The 24841-nt window shown below is 38.9% G+C and overlaps 1 protein-coding gene across 1 annotated transcript in view; it reads right to left on the bottom strand.

Annotated features, from left to right (window-relative positions):
• Window positions 1–24841, bottom strand: part of LOC141098245 (sorbin and SH3 domain-containing protein 1-like) — a 529519-nt gene that overhangs the window by 24887 nt on the left and 479791 nt on the right. The window contains exons 24-27 of the mRNA XM_073585871.1: window positions 22887–22924; window positions 10300–10469; window positions 7954–9402; window positions 6945–7030 (exon numbers count right to left, since the gene is read on the bottom strand). Coding sequence (XP_073441972.1) covers window positions 6945–7030; window positions 7954–9402; window positions 10300–10469; window positions 22887–22924 — 1743 coding nt within the window. The remainder of the gene's footprint in view (window positions 1–6944; window positions 7031–7953; window positions 9403–10299; window positions 10470–22886; window positions 22925–24841) is intronic.

Here is a 24841-nt window from a genome sequence, read left to right as displayed (position 1 = left end):
CTATATAATATACAAGTTTCACTTTTTGTATTGAAGTGAAACAAATTAACTTTTTGATGATAATCTAATTTTGTGAGAAGCACCTGTATATAAGAATGTAATACAATACAATAGTAATAGCTATAGTCTTATATAGTAATCACTACAGTCTTCTATAGCTTACAAATTACCACACTTTTGGACTATAAAATACACTAGAATGTAAAGGAAAACACATCTAAATTAAAAAAAAAAGAAACATATAATTCAGATCATCAGATTTACAATTACATTAGCACAATTTACTTTATAAGAGTCTCATACAGAGTCTCAATACAGCAATTTTCCTCCTAAGACAAGAAGCTGTGCAGACTAAGGTATTCCATGCCGCACATTTATTACAATGTTCATTGCTCAGTGCTTTTGAAGTCACAAGTGTTTTATTTTCTAAAAATGATTCCTAGGTTGCTTTCAAAACTTTAAAACACTAAATGTCTTTCAAGAATATAAGACTGTAATAGTATACACTAGATGGTTGAGACAAGAGCGCAATAGGGTCTTATCCGGGTAAAATGTATAAATAATAGTAGTAATTATACTCACCTTTTAAGAAAAAAAGTAAAGCCTGTATAATATGTCAGCCTGCTGCACGTCCAACGGCCCACAGCGGAACCGCAACAAAGTTACTTAGGAATAAATTCATGGACTTTGAGTGCGCACCCAGACAAATTTCATGATCACACAAGGTTACAAAAGTTAACCCTTTAATCCCTACGCGTTTCGAAGCATAACACTTCTTCTTCAGGGGTTGACACATGAATACAAAGAGCTGTCATAGCATTTATACATCCTGAATTCAAATTTGGCGCCATGAAAGACACGAGGTGCGCCGCAAAGGTCAAAGATCACAGTAGTATATCAAAGTTAACTGTTCTATAAAACATAAAATCAGTTATATATTTATTATATTTTACAGATGAAAAAGAATGGGGAGAGAGGAAAAAGGAAAAAATGTGAATATGAGAAAGAAAAACGGGAATCGTAGTGCGACAAACACGCCTCTGCACCAGGGAAAGTGCTCGGATTAGAAGCAGAAAAAAAAGAACCAAAAAGAAGAAAGAAATGTATCTCCGAAATGAATGAATAAAGTGTATATTAATATGTATATGGAAGTGATGTGTTATTAAAAAAGTTTTATATGAATAAAAAGTGTATGAGATGTTGAATAAATGATTAAGTAATTGGAGTGTTCAAGTTAATTTCCTATGAGTTCCAAAGGAAATCAGTGGCGCAACTCGATGAGTGAGGATGCACTCAAAAGAGATCCCACAAAAAATCACGGGATCGATCACCAGTAAGGGCGGAAGATAATATAATAATGTAGACTTAATATTAATATTAAAAATAAAATATATATTTAATTTGTTAAAAATAGGGAGACATTAAGAGCATGGAGGATTATGAAAAAGAAATAACAAGGAATCAAGTTAACCCATGGGTAAAAAAGGAAGAAGAGTGAAAAGAAATAGGTCTCTGTGCATAGAAAAACGAAAAAACGCATTAGTTATTTAATTCCCAAGAAAAAATGAAGATACAAAATTTTAGAAAAATTAATCAGTTAACCAGGAAAAAATTATCAGAAACGAAAAATAATATTAGTAATACGAAGAATATATGGATAAAATTAACCCATTGTGTTTAATAACATATACATGAAAATTTATTTAAAAATAGATGTAAAAAATATATAATTCAAAAGGCGCAATACAATCCGAAATATTGGAAGCGTGCAGGTGTGGATTATTAAAAACATGTTTAACCCATTGTATTGATGTGGAAATGAAGAAAAGAACCTGAATATTAGTGGGGGACCACAATTAATAGACAGTAAAAAAAAGGGGGGGGGGTGGGGGAAATTTGTATGCGATAAAAAACATTGAAAAAGGGAATATATCTAAATGCATATATAATCCTGAACGATTTTTATTATAGTGAGATATATGTAAAAATAAGCATTTTTAATATTGTGAAATATATGTAAAAATGAGAATCAATTTTTATATTAAAAAATATTTTTGAGAATCCGGAGTTCTTTAAGTATATAAACCGGACTAACAGGAATAGATTGATAAAAACCATAAGGAAAATTAACCCAGAATATAAGACTATCATTGCATTTTATATAAAACCTTAAAAAAAAGGAGAAAAAAAAGATTTTCCACCTACATTTATTTAAAAAAAGAAAATCTGATGAAGTGGAGCAGCTCAATCATCGCAGCAAACTATTTGGCGTTTCACCCTAAACTGAAATATCTACGGAACAAGGAGGCTTTACAGATGACACAGTTATCCTTCTTTATTACGGCTTTAGTAACTGGGCTTTTATAAAAATAAATATATATTTAGGTACATAATACCTTTAACAAATGCAATTCCTTTTACAACTGTATGAGTCAGTTCCAAAAATAACTCCGTCCGCTTTGGCCAACGCCTACTTAAGTTATTTGACTACCTGGATAAACTTTTCTCGGCTTACTTTCAGCACACAGCTTAGTGAGGTATAGTGAACATACTGAAATTATAAGATTAAGGTCTCTAAACTAATAACGAATGGCTAAGAAGATGTGGAAATTACATGCTCTCATGTTATGAGATTTTCTAGGCCCATGGGCATATCTGAGCCTCGTGCACGCCTCCACATGTTTTCACACAGGCTTGGCTGGTTGCTCCGCGCAAGGAAATATTCTCCACTAAAACTAATACATCTAGAGAAGAATTTTTTTTTCCAACAGAAAAATCCTACATACAGTATACCAATATGTGAAAATCGGAAGCATATAGAGATAGACTCTGCACAAAACATTCACCATAACATGGCCAAGTACATGAGCTTAGTGGAAAAATACTTTCACAATATAAATCACCTTTTCACCAGCTCCTTAAAGCGGTTATCCAGCCTTATGTGACTGCAGATTTGGGAATACTTGCATTGCTGTGAGGAGTGGGCATACTTCCAGCCACATTCCAACTAGACGTGTCCGGCCTCACTCAATACACCTACAACGAGCAATGCCGCACACGTCTAGTTGGCGCATGACTGCATGTATGCAAATCACATACTTGTCACACGCCTGCCGTGTCAATCGCACTGAGAGGACTCACAAGCCTGCAGTCACACAGAGTGACTGCAGACTTGTAGCCTGAGGCCGGGCAACACCTGTAAAATTATGGAGAGAAGCAGAATTCTAAAAACTATAACAAATACTGCATATAATTTATTTTGTATTTGACACTACAAGAATTTAGTATTTTAAATAATAAGTAATATTTTTGGCAAGTGCAATGCTTCCTAAGCAGTGGCCAAATAAATTCGGGAAGCTGTCCAGCTATAGGCTCTCTCTCCAATTGACTGGCGATCGACAAACTCCTAATGGAGTGGAAAGAACGTCACTTTCGTTGTCATGCACTTTGCTAGGGGTCAGGATGTCAAATGTCCCTGATGCAGGATTGCAAAAAACAAGGACGACACAGGCCCAGCAACAAACCAATAAAACTGTTTTTTTTAATCTGAATAATCATTTGGTTCATCTCCCCAATCCAAGGGTTACAGAACATTGTCAGCAGCACATTGGCTGCATACATGAGAGAATGTGCTGCTGACATTATGTCAATGCCGTCATAAATTAGGAAATCAATGACAAACAAGCAAAATGATATTGGTCACTGAATTGTTGGACTTCTTTACATTGGACAATGATCGGAAGCAAAAGTTAAAGGGAACCGGTCACGTGAAAAAACGCTATTAAACTGCAGATATGGGGTTAATCTGCAGGTTAATAGCGTTCTGAACCTGTCTGGTGCCGGCACTTAGACCCCCGCTGCCGGGAGGAAATGAACTTTATTCCCCCCAGCAGCGTTTGGCATGCAGTCAGGGGTTTTGTGCCGGAGCGGGTTCAGTCACAACACCACACACCAGCACTGACTGACAGCTGACTCTAATGCGGAGCTGCTGTCAGTCAGTGCCGGGGAAACATCTACAGCTGCCACTCTCTAAACACAGAGTGGTGACTGAATCCTCTCTGGTGCTGCATCGTGACTGGAACCCAAACACTACCAGGAGGAATAAAGTTCATTCCCTCACAGTAGCGGGGGTCTAAGTGGCGGCACTGGGCAGCTTCAAAACACTATTAACCTGTATATTAACCTCATATCTGAATGTTAATAGCGTTTTTTCAAGAGACAAGTTTTGTTTTTATTTGATTTTTCACATCATAGAGTAAACACAAATCTCACCTATACGTACAGGAATTATGGGGATTTTTTTGTTGATTTCTTAATCCTAGTCGGAGATAAATTTTTCTGATACAGATTTTACTCCCTCATATAGACATACAGTTTAAGTGTAACTGCACTGTCAGAAAACTTTGCCATGTCAGAACTTTTGAATGGTGGGCGTCTAAGGGGATCACTACCAATCGGTAAAACAAAGGAGCTGGAGCCCTAAGCAAAGACTCTAGATGAACTTACAGATTTTCTATGGAGTCCGTCTATAAAATGAAGGGGCAGGGCACTGCTCTCCTTCAAGAATAGAGATCAGTGGGGGTGTCAGCACCTTGCCTACCAACGATTAAAACTTCTGACATGTCTCTATGATATAAAAAGATTTCTGAAAGCATAAAAACATTTTAAATTATTACATGTTGGTTCCTTGGATCCTCTAATAAAAGGAACTTTAGAGGTGGGCATTCACTTCAAATAGAGACCTGGTGTTTGCAATATTTTGAATAATGGAGAAAATAGAAGTATAAAATGGTTTGTGTCAGAGCTCCTTAGCCAGTAGGTTCGGTAGCTGCAATACTTGCATGCTTTCCAGCAGTGTCAAGTGACGGCCTTTCCATAGTCATCAGCTACATATGCGGGGACAATACAAAGACCTTTCTAATGATCTTTTTACTCTTAGACCTGTGACGGGGACAAGGGGGCATCCTGTACATCTGGAGGAAAGAAGGTTTAAGCATGATCACAGACGCAGATTCTTTACTGTAAGAGCAGTGAGACTATGAAACTCTCTGCCATATGATGTTGTAATGAGTGATTCCCTACTAAAATTTAAGAAGGGACTGGATGCCTTTCTTGAAAAGTATAATATTACAGGGTATATACACTAGTTTCCTTAATATTGCGCTGATCCAGGGAGCTAGTCTGATTGCCGTATGTGGAGTTGGGAAGGAATTTTTTTTCCCCAATGTGAAGCTTACTGTTTGCCACATGGTTTTTTTTTACCTTCCTCTGGATCAACATGTTAGGGCAAGTTAGGATAGGAGATGGGTTGAACTAGATGGACTTTAAGTCTTCCTTCAATCTTAATTACTATGTTACATTGCCGAGTAAGAGACTAAAAAAATGAACATTGGTATTAAATGGTTATTCTCAAAATCATAGTGTTGTCTTCTGTTACAAAATTAATCATGTGCGCCAATACAACCCATTTTTAAATCTGCACTGATTTGCTGTTATCACCCCCCATCCCTATTGATGATCCCCTTGTTGTCACTGGATCCATCTTTCTATTGCTGTTAGTTAAGCGAACTCAGGTGCACCCAATACCTAATAATCCTGTCCAATAAAACTAATAAAATACCTGACAGTTGGGTTTTAGCACATTACCGTGATGCTATACTAAACATTTTGCTGATATCAGCTGCATTTACACCTAATGACCCTGCCTAATTCATTAAAAACAGATGCACCTATGACCGGTCTAATAAAACACACTCATGACCCTAACAGCCCTGACACACAGCTATTCTATCCTCCGTTCTGCTATGCATGCAGGCGAGAGAGTATTCATACTCTGAAGACCAAAGAAATGTGGAGTTTATAAATAGTAATGAATATTGGCAAAACAGTAGTTCACAGTCATTTCAGTCGAAACTAAAAATGGTCACCTAATCCATAAAAATAAAAATTGCTCATATTCAGATTAATCTCTATCAGGAAGCACAGGAGAGTAGAGGGAGGGGTGTGCAGCACTGAAAAGAAGCAGTGTGCTGCTGGGAAATGTTTTAGCAGATAAGAATGGGACTGCCCAATTTGCATCGTGATGCTGGATTCACAGAGGGGCAGAAGGATAAAAAAAAACTAAAAAAAAAAACATCTATAAGGAAACAAAAACTTTATATTGATTTTGTACTGTATAATAATAATAGTCATGCAGATACTGTTCTTGTAAAAATATTGTCCTTGTGTGAATAACATGTGGGCCAAAGTGTCCTGGATAACAATGCTATGTCAACCTGTTTCTATGTCAATAGTGTAGACGTGATGAAAGGAGCACGCTGTTGACATTTCAGGAAGACATATGAAGAACCACTTGGTTTGGGTTAATCATTAAAATGTGCAATAAGATGCTTCTAATATGTACAGGGCAGGAATAGATCAAGAAGTTAAAACTTTCCAAACAGATACAGAAGATCTAAATGTACTACTATATTTTCAATATCCTCCAGATGAATGAACTTTTTTCATACCCCCCCCCCATTAACATACAAGCTAAGGTTAGCCAAGCTTGCATGCGTTCTCATTGGAGAGGGGAAAGTGGTACCTCTTCTCTTGTAACAAAATGATCAGGCATAGCAAATTCTATATGTCTGACTCTTCTTTTTGCAATCATAATCTGTCACTGAAGAGTTGGAAGCCCCCACAAACATATAATAGTGGGACGGTCCAGCCAAAAATGGTCGAATTAGATGACTTTGCGCTAAAGTTCATGGTCAACAGGTTTCTAATACTACAAACTTTATCAGGCTTACAAATTGCACAGTAATAATATAAATTAACTTTAACATTTTAGTTTGACCTAAACATAAAGTAACGTCATGCTATAAAAAGTATCATTTCAGCCTCATGCATTTGATATAGCTACAATGTCAAAACTTTTATTTTTTTAACAAAACTAACAATACCTCTTTGCTGTCATAACGGTGGCGCACCAATTCTTCAGGGTGATCCATGTATTCAAGAGGTGTAAAATGTCTTGGAGAGTCTGAATCTACTTAGAGAAAAAAAAAAAAATTGTAATTAGCTTAATAAAATGTAAAATTGTGGCACACAGAGACAGCACACAGGACAGTCTAAAGCCATTTCTACATTACTATATCACTGCAACCAAACTCTTTAGAATGCTTGTTTGTGATCCCGCTGACATTGAATTTAAGAAAACAAAAACAGTATGAGAAGTGTTAAATACTACTAGACAATAATTGGACAGTACAATCATGAAGCGGACTCAAACAGGACAAAACTGAATCTAGCAATGAGATGTCAAATGGATAAAATTGGTTTCGGCAAATTTTAATAATCTAGGCGTTATCAAATCATTTATTTAGTAGAAAAATAGGGGGGAGGGGTCAAAATCAATATAAAGGCTGCCCAGATGGTCAAAATGTATTTTACCAGGGGTCCAAAACTACTTTAAAGTAAAATTTTAGATAGGACCTATCTAAAAATGGCATTTCAATATGGCTACTTTTAATGAAAGGCTGGAGTATTTGTGAAATTTTGTTCCACCAGTAAAATATAAACTTTAACAAGGACCTCTATACAAAACATCTGTAAACTGCTAGGAAGATTGGTGTGCCTACACTTCAGTGCAGTCCTAACTGAGACAGCAATAAAAAGTTTTGGTGATGCTTAAGTCATACTTCAATCTAGAGGTGACTACTAGGTCTATAGCCAAATAAGATATCAGGCTTTGTAGTGATCTGAAATGTATCCGAGGCTGAATACACAAAGGTGGTTATGTTTCTTTATGCATTGCACTTAGGAACAAATCCATGTACATGTCAGCTCAGAAGGAACACAGACTGGAAGCACAGATGTGGATTCAAGAGGAAATGAAGGTGGATGATAGGTAGAGATGGTCGGTCACACAGATGAGGCGCCACATATTGCCAAGATGCAGAAAAACTCCACCTCCAGTGACTGCTCCACCATCACTCGGCTGATTGTTGTTTGAATCCAAATCGTAACATAAAGGAAATGAGACAATATCTCCATTATTTAGAGAGTCAACACAATCATGTTCTAGATTAGCATTATCGTGATCAATATTGTTAACGTTTAGGCAGTTCAGTCTCTCCACGATGTCAAACGAAGACTGCCTTGTTGGAAGACCAGGCTTATCTTCCGCTCCTTCTGAAGGCTTAAGTAAGCGATCTGTGTGGCTTTCCTTTGATGGCTCAATGATATTACAGTTCTTTTCCGAGGTATTTGAAGACTTTTTCGGACTGTCCTGTAGTGGCTTTTTTAATTTGAAAGGAAGTGGGCTTATTAAATATATGTTTCTCTGAATGATTTGCCGGTCAGACTGTGCTGTGACTTTTGCGTTCTTGGCCATTTTTTGTTCATGCCTCCGAATAGTAGTAAACCTTGTGTAAGAAGCAGGGCAGGAACTCTTGCAAGTGTTCAATTTGTATTTTGGGGATGGTTTAATGGTACTGTTCGAACTGTCATTGGAAGTGTTAGAAAGATGGTCAGTTTCATCTGTGCACATGGAAAGAGTATCAACTAAAGCAATGTCACTGAGGTCAGAACTCATCTCTTCCACATTACTACTAGGGGTGGAGGTTTTGTGTAGAGGCAACTGCATATTTACATCTTCATTTTTTGTCACTGGACTCTCCAGAAGGGACTCAGTAGAGCAAGCAGCCGTTATGCCTGTTCTGGATTGTGAAGGAATGGGGGAGTCACTTGGTCCATTGGATATATCTAAGGAAGGCATTGACCGGGACCTTTGTATTAGTTGCTCAAAGGCAGTTACACGTGAAGATACTGTGTGCTTGGGGACATGTTCAGATCCCTCAATTCCATATTTTAGAAAGGCTCCATGCATTCCTTCCTTTTCAAAGTGGTTAGTAATGTCTCTGACGTTGGAGCAAGACATTGCACTCTGTAGTGAAGAACGGTTAATATAGTGCATATCTTTGTACATCATGTTGAACTCTGTGCCAACGGACCGGAGATTGGATATAAATGAACATTTTGCAGCGTTCATGGTGTACTCCTGCAGGCTCATGGCACTGCCTGACTTTACCTTATAGTCTTTGTAGGATTTCCCCAGATTATTATCCACATTTCCTTCGACTTTTATTCTGTCGGTTTGTTTGTTTTGAAATGATGTCAAAGGATCACGCAAGTTCTCACAGCTCTGTGCTTTGTGCTGGGACAGAGACGTACTCTGCTTGTGCCGTTGGGAGTCCTGGACTGCAGCTATAGGTTTGAATCTGGAAGGTAGAATTTCACCAATGCAAGCTTTTGCAGCCGACAATGAGGACTTCTGCTTATACAAGCTGCCTAATGAATTACTACCATTAAATGTTCCCTTATTTAATGAGGAATGAGATAAAACCTGAGCATTCCCACCTGCAGGGTCCATATGCAAGCATGAAGAACAGAATAAAGGAACTGTGTTAAAACTTGCAATAATTATAGGTGACTTAAACATGGATATACAATTATTAAAGCATCAAGAAAATTGGCTACATGCAGGAATAATGTCAGCACTGGGCAAACTTTGGTGGATCCTAGCTCCTGTTAGGCTAAAAAAAAACAAAAAAAAAAAAACTGCTAATCTGGGTAAATATGAAGAGCCAAAATCCATGGCATATATTACATTAAGTCTTCTAGACATTTTGGTCTATATTTCAAAAGCTTAGTGGTGAGCTGAGAAAAAAATGGCATAGATAGGAAGACTTGTAAAATACGTCAAATTTAAGATGGACACAACATTTTGTGCAAAATATGGTGTATATGGGTAGAGCAAGGCAATACACAGACATTTTTGGTGCAATATTTATCATTCCTTGTGAGCTATGGAGAATTTGGTGCCAATTTGGACCATTTGTGGCTGACTTGCATGCATATTATGTCACTATTCATAAGTGACAGCTAATAACTACTAAGACACTTGCGAATTTTGCCTTTCAATATAAGTGACAGCTAATAACTACTAAGACACTTGCGAATTTTGCCTTTCAATAGGGGAGTGGATTGTAAGTTGCACCTATTTGACATATGCATGATTACTAAGCTTGCCTTGGAGATATTATTAGTGTACTGCATGTGTACCAGTGTCTATTTGTTTTTAAAGGTGATTAAAGGTATTATTACCATGAGCGTCTTCCAGAGAAACTCTAGTCATAATGACTATGAAATCACCTCCCATTATAGTGTAAGTCACATTCATATATAAGTAACAGCATTAATCTACACCCAAAAGCAAACCAGATAGGGTCACACAAGTCTTTCTGATTCACATACCTTTAATGGAGGCAGAGCTAGAGGGGCGTCTGTTCAATCCGCTCAGTCCCTGGAATGGAATATCTCCTCCTTCTAAAACATTTTTGTAGATCTGCCTTTCATTCTCAGAGAGTGGAGGCTCCGGAGAAGTCTCTTTGGCCAGGCTGAAGTTGTAGCTAGGTGTATATGAACTACACAAAAACAAGCAAAGACCGTAAGACAGACTTGTATATCGACTATTTCAACAGTAAAGAGACTTTGGCAAATCCTATTTTCCAGTTCATTAGTGTTTGTATAATCGGTTTCATAATCTTGAAGGAATGCAAATGTTTGCGAGCAGTGAAAATATTGTTGCAGGTTCTCTGCAGGTCTATTGAATCAAAAGCACAATTCTGTTAAGTGGTTCAGTTCTTGAAAAATTAGAAATTTCAAGCCTATATTTTTATGTTCTTAACATTTTAGAAGATCTAAAGTACAATTTTTACCTTTGATGAACCTACAATCATACGCATAGAAAAGTATCAAAAGCAATTCCGTAACATACTTCTAAAATTAAAATTTATACCGCCAAGATTAGAAGCATTCAGATCAGGTGTGGAAAGGCATTGATAAGGATCATGTAGGCCAGGGACATCAGAAGATGTTATGGGTTCCTTTCATTTATAAGACTAAATAAAACAGATATATTATGTTCCTTTCTGTCCAGGTCTTACAACTGCACTGGTAGATTGGCACAGGACAGGGCTGGACTGGCCATCTGGCAATTCTGGCAAATGCCAAAAAGAGCCTGTCTGGTCAAGGTCTGCCTTGTCTACTACGTTGTTAACAGAATCGGTGTTCCCAAGACACCCATACTGTTAAGAGTTGTTACGGAGCACAAAGTCGATGACTCCGTCACTTACCCCAGCAGGCCACGGGTATCATTAGAAATATTGGTCTTGTAGAAAATCTTCCTTTCCTTTATCCAGGGTAATATTAGTAATATATCCCATCTGGTTCATGGGGACGGGGACAGCATGGGCCTGTGTGATTTCAAATGCCAGGGCTGATTTCCAGCCACAGTCCGTACATGGCACAAGATGATAATTTTTTAGGTTTTGAACACATTTATTCCTTCTATTTTCCACCAGGTAAGTGACACCACGGAAGTTTAGTGGGCAGAACCATATATGCTACCAGGAACTGGAGATCCAGTACCTAGGTTGGTCCTTTGCATGGGGCGGCGACCATTGCTGATAGTAGTTACACATTTTTCTTTTTCAACTTCCTCCTGTTTCCTACCAGACTTGCTATTAAGACATTACGATGCGTAGAGGTGGAGGCTGGCGAGTCACATTTTAATGACGTGGGCCTTCCGTCTGCAAGAAGTAAGTGCTGCCACTAATTGTTTCTAGCGGACAGAAGCGCCTGCTGCTTCACATTCAGAGGAGCTTCCTCAGTGGTGCATCTACAAGTGCAGGCTCAGAATGTACTTATTAGTCATTGCCAATGCTGCTGAAGTCCCACCTAATCCCATCACAGCTTCTGCCCCCTGTTATGAGAGTTCTGCCCCAGCACAACTATAGGCATAGCATCAGGTACATTGATTTTTTCTGAGGGCAGTATCATAGCCAATTGCAGTTATGAAATGTAAACAGCACTCACCCAATTTCCCAGCCCACAGATGTCAATCTACAGTTCGCATCTCTCTGGAAATCTCTCTATCATCAGGATGTGCCATGTGCTACTTTCCTTGTGACCTCATGTGCAAGCTCCAGTCTAAATGTTCTCAGTATGCCATTACTGCGTTGTTATGAGTGGACAAATTAGGGATTGGTGTATTGTACAGGGGTGTGCAGCCACAACATGGGAAAGAAGGTATTTGGATGCTCTGTCTCTCCCCACCGTCCCTTGCATGTTCAGTGGAAAGTTACAACAGCGAGCTGGAGCATCTCACCAGCTGTTGTACCTTTATCTAGGCAGCAGCACTGTTAGGGGAATCAAGAAAGGATGGAGGGTAAAGTCACTTTTCTTTACTTACTACAACTCCCTCCCCACTGCTGAGGTGTGACAGCTTATGTGCAATTCTAAGTGTATATACTGTATGTATGACCAGGCTTGGACTGGCCTACAGGAGAACAGGAGAATCCTCCGTTGGGTCCCTGTGCAATAGTGGGACACTCCCCCTCTTCTATGAGCAGTACTTGGCACAATATACTTGAATCACTATATAAATATAAAGGCAGCATATTATTCATTTAACAATCTGCCCAGTTCACGGTTATATAAATTTGTGTTTGAGGATAATGTCACATTTGCATGTAGCTGAAAAGTGGGGCTCTGGAGTTGGTTACTGGTGGGCCCTTGGCACCCCAGTCCCACACTGTAATGTAACCATATACGGTATGTGGTGACTATGACAGTTTGTAAAGTTTAGGTATCTGTATGTATTGTATATACATAATTGTGTAGAAAAGTGTTTGCCCCTTCCCGATTTCCTATTCTTTTGCATGTTTGTCACACTTAAATGTTTCAGATCACCAAACAAATGTAAATATTAGACAATATTACATACTTCATTTTGTCAGGCAGGTCTTTTTTAAGTGATTTCTTGATATAAGAACAGGTGTGTCAGTAATCAGGCCTGTGTGTGGCTAGGGAATTTGAACTCAGCTTCCCAAAGATGTGATAAACCAAAGTTAATTTATGTTTTAACCCCTTATTTGCGTTTTAGTTTTTTGCTCCCCTTCTTCCCAGAGCCATAACTTTTTTATTTTATCAAAATGGCCATGTGAGGGCTTGTTTTTTGCGGGACAAGTTGTACTTTTGAACGACACCATTGGTTTTACCATGTTGTGTACTAGAAAACAGGAAAAAATTCCAAGTGCGGTGAAATTGCAAATAAAAGTGCAATCCCACACTTGTTTTTTGTTTGGCTTTTTTGATAGGTTCACTAAATGCTAAAACTGACCTGCCATTATGATTCTTCAGGTCATTACGAGTTCATAGACACCAAACATGGCTAGGTTCTTCTTTATCAAAGTGGTGAAAAAAAATTCCAAACTTTGTTAAAAAAAAAAAAAAATGCACCATTTTCCAATACCTGCAGCGTCTCAATTTTTCATGATCTCGGGTCGGGTGAGGGCTTATTTTTTGTGTGCTGAGCTGACATTTTTAATTATACCATTTGGTGCAGATACAATCTTTTGATCACCCATTATTGCAGTAGAATTACTCGCTTGCTATTAGCGCTGACCACTGAGCGGCGCTCATAGCAAGCCGGCAGTAACAACCATAGAGGTCTCCAGGAGACCTCTGGTTGTCATGCCAACACACCGGTGACCCGAGATCATGTGAGTTCACCGGTGGGCGGATTTCCGGAGCGATTGCCAGAAGCGCATGTCAGCGGTATTTAACGGGTTAATAGCCACGGGTAGATTGGGATTCCACCCACAGCTGTTCCGGACGCTTTTCAGCTGTTCAAAACAGATGACATGTGCCGAGAAAGATGTGGGCTCAGCCCCGTAGCCCACATCAAAGAGAGGGAGTCCGACATAAGGGTAAATGTACGCCCGATGTCGGAAAGGGGTTAAGGGGGGGAGCAATCACTTTTTCACACACAGCCCTGTAGCTTTGGATTTATTTTTTCCTTAATAATAAAGATCTTCATTTAAAAACTGCATTTTGTGTTTACTTTTGTAATCTTTGTCTAATAGTTACATTTGTTTGGTGATCTGAAACGTTTGTGTGTGACAAACATGCAAAAGAATAGTTAATCAGGAAGGGGCAAACATTTTTTCATACAACTGTATATCTACTGTAAGTATGTGTATATGGTGGCTGTAATGCATGGGTGTAATGCAAATTTTGACTATATGTGAGTATCTGTATGTATACATAATATGCATGTACACACGTGGTCAAAATTGTTGGTACCCTTCGTTTAATGACAGAAAAACCCACAATGGTCACATAACTTGAATCCGACAAAAGTAATAATAAATCAAAAATAAATAAAAATGAGCTAATGAAAGTCAGACATTGCTTTCCAACCATGCTACCACAGAATTTAAAAAAAAGAAATAAATAAAACGCATAAAATAGGCCTGGACAGAAATGATAGTACCCCTGAAAATAATGTGACAAAAGGGACATGTTAAATCAAGGTGTGTCCACTAATTAGCATCACAGGTGTCTACAATCTTGGACTCAGTGAGTGACCTGTATAGAGGGCTACAGATACTCACTGTGCTGTTTGGTGACATGGTGTGTATCACACTCAACATGAACCAGAGGAAGCAAAGGAAAGAGTTGTCTCAGCAGGTTAGAAAGAAAATCATAGACAAACATGTTAAAGGGAATCTGTCACCACTTTTTTGAGATATCATATAATGATATCATTCAATTGTGTGTCACATAAGGATTCTCTTAGTACTTTTGCTTCCCCCTGACCCCGCACCTTTCATGCATAAATACCTTTTTTATATCAGTTCAGATGTATTTAAACTGCCGCTGTCCGGTCCGCTGGGCGGGGCTTATTCATCTGCTCCCCCCCTCCCTGTCTTGCTCTACACAAGAAGAAATGCATAGAGCAAGACAGGGAGGGGGGAGCAGGTGAATAAGCTCCGCCCAGGGGACCGGACAGCGGAAGTTTACAGACATCTGAACTGATATAAAAAAGGTATTTATGCATGAAAGGTGCGGGGTCAGGGGGAAGCAAAAGTACTAAGAGAATCCTTATGTGACACACAATTGAATGATATCATTATATGATATCTCAAAAAAGGGGTGACAGATTCCCTTTAAAGGTAAAAGTTATAAGACCATCTCCAAGCAGCTTGATGTTCTGGTGACTACAGTTGCACATATTATTCAGAAATTTAAGCTCCATGGGACTGTAGCCAACCTCCCTGGACGTGGCCGCAGGAGGAAAATTTATGACAAATCAAAGAGACGGATAATGCGAATGGTAACAAAAGAGCCCAGAAACACTTCTAAACAGATTAAAGGAGAATTTCAAGCTCAAGGAACCTCAATGTCATATCGCACCATCCGTCGTTGTTTGAGCCAAAGTGGACTTCTTGGGAAATGACCAAAGAGGACACCATTGTTGAAAAAAAAAAACATATAAAAGCCAGAATGGAATTTGCCATACTACGTGTTGACAAGCCACAAAGCATCTGGGAGAATGTCTTATGGACAGATGAGACAAAAATGGAACTTTTTGGCAAGGAAAAATCAGCTCTATGTTCACAGACGGAAAAATTAAGCATATCAAGAAAAGAACACTGTCCCTACTGTGAAACACGGAGGAGGCTCTGTTATGTTCTGGGACTGCTTTGCTGCATCTGGCACAGAATCTGTGCAGAGTACAATAAAATCTCAAGACTATCAAGGGATTCTAGAGAGAAATGTGCTGCCCAGTGTCAGAAAGCTTGGTCTTAGTTGCAGGTCATGAGTCTTACAACAGGATAATGACTAGTGATGAGCAAGTATACTCATTACTCAAGATTTCCTGAGCATGCTCAGGTGATCTCCGAGTATTTAGGCGTGATTTAGTTTCTGTTGCCGTAGCTGCATGATTTGCGGCTGATAGACAGGTTGAATACATGTGGGGAATTCCTAACAAACAGGCAATCCCCACATGTATTCAGGTTGGCTAGCAGCCGCAAATCATGCAGCTACGGCGACAGAAACTAAATCTCCGAGCACATCCAAATACTCGGAGATCACCTAAGCATGCTCGGGAAATCTCGAAGTAACGAGTATACTCGCTCATCACTAATAATGACCCAAAACACACAGTTAAAAACACCCAAGAATGGCTAAGTGGAAAACATTGGACTATTCTGAAGTGACCTTCTGTGAGCCCTGACCCAAATCCTATTGAGCATCTTTGGAAAGAGCTGAAACATGCCGTCTGGAAAAGGCAACCTTCAAACACGAGACAACTGGAGCAGTTTGCTCTTGGGAAGTGGGCCAAAATACCTGTCGAGAGGTGCAGAAGTCTCATTGACAGTTACAGGAATAGTTTGATTGCAGTCATTGCCTCAAAAGGTTATACAACAAAAATTTAAGTTAAGGGTGCCATCATTTCTGTCCAGGCCTATTTCAGGAGTTTTATTTTTTTTAAAAATTCTGTGGATGCATGGTTGGAAAGCAGTGTCTGACTTTCATTTTCATAGATTTTTTTTTATTTATTATTACTTTTGTCAGATTCAAGTTATATCTGTGACCATTGTGGGTTTTTCTGTCATTAAACGAGGGGTACCAACAATATTTACCACATGTATGTATGTAATGTGTAAATGCATGGTGTATAAATTGTATGGTGTGATCTGATGTCTTATTCCAGAGAAATCCACATTTTTTCTTTTATAAGTGAATGAACTATTCAGGACTATGGGCTGACATTGATCTTCCTGGGATTCTGACTCCAGAGATTATTATAAATGAAAATGGTAATTTCCAGCATGAGACATGTAATGACTAGTGATGGGCGAACCCGTGGATGTTCGGGTCTGGCCGAACATTTAAAAGAAGTTTGGTTCGGGGACCAAAACGGTACCCAAACTCGAACCCAGACCCCATTCAGATGAATGGGGGGCCCGAACATTCGTTGTTTGCCACGCTGTCATCTGCATGACAGCTAAGCAAACACAGGCTCTGATTGGTGGTAAGATTGTTACAGCCAGTGAGAGTGATGTGGTTCCCAGTAGTACTCATCAGCGTATGCCTGCTGTCACTGATAACAGCGAGAGCAGGCGCCGCTGATGGGAGTATTTATCAGCAGGCACTTGTGCTATAAAAAAGTAAATAAATAAATATAATGCCGTAGGCTGATAACCAGCGCAGGCAAAACCAACAGCTGCAGGCTGCAACCTTCAGCAGTCAGCTTTATATCAGCTAGTTATCAAAACTGGAGGGGTCCCAGTCCGTTTTTTTTTTAATTGTTTAATTTCACAAGCAGACAAACAAAAGCAGATAGCTGGTAATCTCAGAATGGTAAGAGGCCATGATTATTGGTCCCATCAGCCTAAAATAGCAGTCTGCAGCCATCCCAGAAAAGGTGCATGTATTAGATGCGTCAATTCTGGTGTTTTGCCTGGCTCTTCCCACTTTTCCTGGTGCATTGGCAAATGGGGTAATATTTGTGGAGTTGATGTCAGCTGCAGGAGGGAAGAAAAAGTATAACTATATCTGCATTGAATACACGGTCATGTTTTAAAGTGTGTCAAGGAAAAGTCATACCATAAAGGGGTTGTTCCAACCTTTGTCTTTTTTTTTTTAATTTAAATGCATATATGTAGGGTTAAAAATCATTTCTGCCATTTGGATTTCATGAAAACATTTTCATAATTTGCATTGTACAGCCTTTTTATTGCATTGTCTAGTGCTGGCTGCAGAATAACTTAACCGAGAATTTGTCAGTCAGCTTTCTAATGCTGACAGGTTCCCTTTAATTTTTCAATGTAGTTTTACAATTATTTACAGTTATTTATCAGAGGAGCTAAAATTCCAAAGACAATTATTGGCCTAATTCAGAAAATCAGTCTGGGTTTTCTTCAATGTATTTCACATTTTAAATAGGTCATGCATGTTACTGTATTGCAATTGGATACTTTAATGAGGTTTAATTCCAAAGTGGTATTATTTTCGAAAAATCTAATTATGATTGAACATGTCCTTTACTATAACGAAATAGTGCCCCAGATGCATAAATCAGTCCGGAGAACCATCAGCTAATATGCATCTATTCCCTGATGCTCAGCTGTGCTTGCAGGGCTGTAACTTGGAAGTTTGGAAAAAAAAATAGACTTTGGAGGGAGGGGAGGTTTTTTTTATTTATTTTTTTCAATGTAAACATATTGGCTCATGCAATTAACACTTAGGATACCTCTGTTAAATGGCACAATTAATGTGCTAACTCTGACAATGTTAATAGAGCTGCACTATGTTGCACAGTTATAGGGAATTTGTCAACAGAAAATTGCTTACCGGTAAATTGTTTAAATCTTTTTTTATTCATTTCTTGTCTTTTATTTCCCCCAACTCACATTCTTTATTAGAAATAAAAATTATAACTCTGGCAATTTACATATTGGAGCTTTATTACACTCTAAATTTTCTGTTTTAAAAAATTCACATGTACATTAGCCACTATGAATACACTGACCCTATATTTTGTATTGTTGCATCTAATGAGCGTGTGGAAAGGCATTTGTGACAAGAAGGGAGAGAGTGATATCACTCATTGTGATTGGTGGATCCTGTGTTCTCAGTCGTATACAGAGGAGCCCCATGTCATTGTAATCCTGCCTCTGATAAGGAAACTGCTGTAAACGTTTCCTGAAAGGACAGGAAGCAGGAGTCTAAAATAGCCCAAGTGGCTAGTGTTAACATTTCAAGATCGCTGAAACTAAAGTTTTTTTAATAAAGATTGTGAATATTATAAATAAATATCTTTTCATTTTCTTTTAAATACATGGAACACAATAACCTGGCTTATGAATAAGTAATTATCTGAGGAAATGTTCCCTTTAATGCTGGAGTTGTGATGGATATCATGCATAGGGAAGATGCGGTTGTCACTATTAATGGTGGAGAATGCAGGGACATTAGTCTGCCACAGGGTGGACTGGCTGATACTGATAACAATGGGAGGACTGCGCCTGGCACAAATAATACACCAGCTCCAATATGGGTCCTAATATGGGAGCTCCCCCTGGTACTGATAATGGAGGAGCTGCTACTGGCATGGTTGTGGCTGCACTAGAAACGAGGGAGCTGCTACTGGCATGGTTGTGGCTGCACTAGAAACGAGGGAGCTGCTACTGGCATGGTTGTGGCTGCACTAGAAACGAGGGAACTGAGCTGTAGTAATAGTTTACAAGTTTTCTTCATTTTGTCCAAATGATTTAGTGCTGCCAAACCCACACACATTCCAGAGCTGGCAGATATATCACCACCAATTAGTAACATTCTGAACACTGTAGCTCTTAAAATGTGCATACACATTACACAGCAGCACAACAAATGTCACCTGAAATTACCCCACCCATGGGTTACCAGACACCACTCTGTGCAGCACACAAGCACAGCAACATAAGGAATACACACACATACAACATAAGCAATACACACACACACACACACACGGCAACATTAAGAATACACACACGAGTCAACACACATGGCAACATAAGGAACACACACACACACACACACACACACACATATATATATATATATATATGACAACACACAAGGAATACACACACATATGTGTCAAGACACAGCAACAGAAGAAATACACACATATAATAATAAAATAATAATCTTTATTTTTATATAGCGCTAACATATTCCGCAGCGCTTTACAGTTTGCACACATTACAACACACACAACAACATAAGCAATACACACACAACACACACACGGCAACATTAAGAATACACACACGAGTCAACACACATGGCAACATAAGGAACACACACACACACACACATATATATATATATATATATATACAACAACACACACAAGGAATACACACATATATGTGTCAAGACACAGCAACAGAAGGAATACACACATATACAACACACACACAACATAAGCAATACACACACACACTATATTATAGCTAGCAACAAACACACAGCAATGTGAGGAATACACACACACACCTCCTCTGTTTATGGACATTTCTGTGCTACATTCCTGTAATGCAGTCACCCTTGAAAATTTCCAAACAGTCTTCATGGGGGGTATAAAATGTCAGGACACATTTAATGAAACAAATGGAATGCAGCTAACTCACAGAAACGTCTTTTCTATACCAGAGATGTCAGAATAATAGACACAATGTGGATTACACTCCAAAAAAACATCTTGATGTTCTTTGTCCTTAAAGGGAGTGATGTGTAACGAGAAATGATCTATGGTTTAAATCAGGTTTTATATTACATCTATTGTTAAAAGATTTACAGTGCTGTGCAAATTAATTGGGACAAAGCATTTTTTAAGTAAAATCGTTAGGGTAAGTGCACACGTAGTTTTTTGGTTGTGCGAATTTTGTTGGAAAATCCGCAGGTTTAGCGGATTAGCCTGCAGTTTTGCCGGGCGGTTTCACACCTCATAATGATAAGGTGTGAAACCGCAGCGGAAACCGCACAAAGAATTGACATGCTGCGGATTGTAAACCGCAGCAAAACCGTGCGGAAAAATCCGCAGCACGTGGACAGCGTTTTTTTTTCATAGGAAATTAAGGTACTGTACAATGCAGCAGAATCTACTGCGGACCCGCAGAGCCAAAACCGCTGCTGATCCGCAGCAGAATCCACAGCATGTGCACATAGCCTAAGTTGGTTACCAGTCAGTGATTAAAACCAGTTTTAACTGCTTTGAAGAGGCACTCACACCTGTCCAAAGCAGTAGAAACTGGTTTGAATCAGTTACTGGTATCCAACTTACGATTTTACTTAAAAAATGCTTTGTCCCAATTAGTTTGCACAGCACTGTAGCATTGCTCTGCAGATTAAATGTAACCAAAAGAAACACTTGCATGGATGATGGGCCAAAGTTGACCATATTGTGCCCAATACTTTATTTTCAGGTTCCTCGCTGAAAACACATCTATGGTTGATCAAGCAAAGCATGTATGCGTATGGGAAGGTTGGGAGATACTGCTGTCAGCTTGTAAAACCAGCAGCCTTTGTATGTGTGTGTGGACGGCTTTAGTTTGTGTACAATGTTGTAGTATAAATTGATGTTGTATCAAAATGGACAAAAAAGAACTATACTTAGAACTATATAAAGGAATTGTTGCATATGCAATCTCATAGTATACGAGTGTAGGTTCACCACAGGAATGTCACTTCCATAAATACGGCACAATATTTTCTGTAAGCCCTACAATCCTGAAAAGGAAGCGTTAATAAGATCAGAAATCTACCCTGAAGTGCTATATGCAAATCCTAGATATTTTCTGCATAACTTAAGTTGTTAACAGAATAATTTACAGATCATTCCGTACATCCCCCACCCAATCGCGGTGACTAAAATCTCACCAAGGTCTTTTGGGGATTTTATATACTGTGTAGTGAGATCATCTGAGGCGCGCCAACATATCCTGCAAGAAGACTTTTCAGGCCACTAGTCACAGAAGCATCTCCTCAAAGCCTTTGATACAAACATACAGTGGGGAAAATCAATGTGATTTTCTGGATTTTTTTTTTTTAAGATTCTGTCTCTCACAGTTGAAGTGTGCGTTCGATAAAAATTACAGCCCTCTCCATTCTTTGTAGGTGGGAAATCCTACAAAATCGTCGGTGCATCATATACTTATTTTCCCCACTGTATGTAAGAGAGGAATTCGTCACCCGAATAAGGAGGCTTCATTATTTATTGGAGTTAAAATAATTTAGTAATTTCCCCTGCTATCCCGATATAGCTCCGTATTACTATATAAGCACAACTCCATGTGATATCTTTATTTATCAACTTTGGTTCCAGAAGGACTACAGTAAACCTAAGGGGGCTCAGATGTGATCTGCTCTATGGGTAAAAACAGGGGTCGCACAATTTGATATTAGGGAATGTTGCCCACCTTTCCTTACCCCCACCCATGAAGTTTTTTTCCCTTCTAAATCTCTGTATTTGTGTATGTTGGGGGATTGTGTTAATATACTCATCTACTGCTGCCTTCACCGGGATCCAGCGCCGTTTCTCTCCTCCTCTGAGTGACATCATCTCTCTTCAGACTCTCTGTCACACTATGAGTGAGCCAGAAGTTTATTTTACAGTGTGAGTATATGGCACCTCTTTCTGACACTCTACAGGCTTCCGAGTCATGCAGAGAGCAGCGTGACCCAGAGGGTCTGAGAGCAGTTGCAGAGGAGTGGAGTGGTGCTGGAAACAGGAGGAAAGGGGGAGGGGTTTATATTAAAGGGGATCTATCAGTAGGATACACCCTTCATTGCAGTCTATGTGGGCATGTAGGTCATAGGAAGCTGAATAAAGTAATACCATGATACTGCGATCCGATATATTATTGTAGAGAAATCCACATTTTTCTAAATGTGTGTCCGGCCCATAGATCTTAACAGCTCATTTACATATTAAAAAAACGCGTCTTTCTCTGGAATAAGACATCGGATCGCAGATATCAAGGTATCATTTTATTCAGCTTCCTATGGCCTGCGTACCCATATAGACGGCTTAGGAGGGTTCTTCCTACTTATAGATGTCCTTTAACGCGCACATTACACTATATACACATATAAAGAGGAGGGAATCTTTACATAACTTGTTAGTACTTGCTAACTTGTTGGGATGGGTGATGGCATAAATCATGGAGACATTACCATAAATAATCGTAATAGCATCAAATTAGAAATTCTATCTAATAAATCCATTGCCTGCTACAGAAACTAACTAAGAGGACGAAGGGGACTTCATTAACAAAAATGGAGGCTACGCACCAAACACACATGACCTATTTAACTGATGGAAACGTTAGTCTAAAAGGCGTTCATTTGGGGTAAAAGTTTGGCATATTTTGGCTGTAAATGACTAGTGCAAGAACAGGAAACATACATTCATGGGAGAAATGACTGCGACTTACTAGGATGGAAGGTCGTCCGGGCGGCTCACAGCTGCATTCTGCAAGAGTCCAAGAAAAGTGTTCGTTCAGATGGGGAAATCGCAGACAATATCCTTTAGTGTTCTGTGCATTTTGCCATTGTACCTCCATGAATGTATGAAAACTTTAGCCACCGCAGTGTGCGCTCATGTCTACAGACAGCCAGCATTCAGGGCAGTCAGAAAGCTTCACAATGACTAGTTGCTTTTGTGTCTGTAAATGAGTCACTGCCTACAGAGCCAGGACAGGCAGATAAGCAGCTGCTATAAGAATAGCAAGCCTGGAATGGTTTTCACACAGTTTTTCCTTGAGAGGTGCAATCCCACATCAGAGTAAAACTCGTCAAGTGTAAAAAAAAAAACAAAAAAAAAACCCCCTCAGCAATGGAAATTATGGAGCAACGTCAATCAGACCTTTTATTTTCTAACCAAAAGTCTGTTGCTTCCAGGATTTTATGTGTAATCCAAATACTGGAATAAATAAAATGATGGAAAATAAATTTGCATGGCGATGTGTGTAAACCCTCGATAAAATGAAGATGTTCTATGAATTAAAATCTAATTCTATCGTCATTTTGGATTGACATTTTACTTAACATTCATTATTGTTAATGGCATTTTCCAGGTAAAAAAATAAAAAAATACAAAATTTCAAGTATAAAACATGAAGTTCTAGAACTTGCTAATCTAGTTCTATTGACCCAAGTGTCCCATTATCTGGATGCTGCACTTTCCTGGGTACTGGCAGCAGAATTTCACCTGGCTGTGTTAAGGGGGCTAACTGACTGCATATTTCCATAGCTACATCAGCCCCTTGTCTCTATTGTGGTGACAGAAGAGCGGCTGCTTTACAGAAATGAGCAGTCATCAGTCCCTTTCATACATTGCTCTGGAGATGATGGTCTGTGTGAAGCAAAGCAGGTGATGCCCAGAATGAAGAGGCTAGCTGACGATGGGGGCACCTGGCCTATTGGAACCAAATTAGTAAATTATATAAGTTACTAGTGATAGTATAGTTTTATTTGCCTGGGAAACTCCTGTGACACCAATAGTCTACCCATTCATTTCAAAATCACAGGAGCCCTTATTTTATTTTCCTATTAAAATATATTAAAAGGAAATCCAGGAGCCCTTGTTAAAGGGAATATGTCAGCAGGTTACAAGCATGAGTTAGGGGCTGAGATACTGATTTTAGAGATGTGCCACTTTTTAACTTGTGCGCTCTTGTTTCAATATAATGAATATTTTAACAGCAGGAGATTATCACTAGGAGACTAGATCCCTCCTGCCATGTGGTCTAACCACGCCCCCAGCACCAATTATCAGCTTTATGTCAGTAGACAATGTACACAAAAGCTGTGATGTGGGCGGGATTAGCTTGCTCAGCTCTGCTACATTCTGCATCTAAAAACTGATAGTATCACAACTTCTGCACCCAGTAAAGTAAGTGATGAATCACTGGAATCAGAGTCTCTTACTCTATATCATGCTGCACTCAGATGAGGTAGCAAAAACCTGGTGAAAAATTCCCTTTAAGAAAAAAAGGGAAAAACAGTTTAAAAGGATCAACAACTGTATACTATTGATTTTGCACATATTAAGTACACTCAAATGCATTTCCACATAAGTGTGGTTCCAAGTCCTATAGTAAAATTAATCTTATTGTTCTATATTTATTCCTCATGTGGAAATGGAAGATTTGCGTTTCAGTTGTATTGTCCATATTTAGAAGCAATCTGTTGTTTTTATATTTCTACAATTAGCATTTAAAACTTTCATGTATAGTGAGAAAACAAATTCCTTTCTAATATATGATTTGCATAGGAACTCTTAAAAGCACCTAAAGATCAATAACTAATAATCCTTACAAAATGTTTAAGGGGCTGTCCGGTCAAAACCGATAAGTCTGCAGTCACTCTGTGATGAATGTCCCCAATG

Source organism: Dendrobates tinctorius, unplaced genomic scaffold (assembly GCF_039654945.1).
Source record: "Dendrobates tinctorius isolate UK_male_01 unplaced genomic scaffold, ASM3965494v1 ptg000089l, whole genome shotgun sequence".
NCBI lineage: Eukaryota > Metazoa > Chordata > Amphibia > Anura > Dendrobatidae > Dendrobates > Dendrobates tinctorius.
This window is presented reverse-complemented; position numbering and strand designations above follow the sequence as displayed.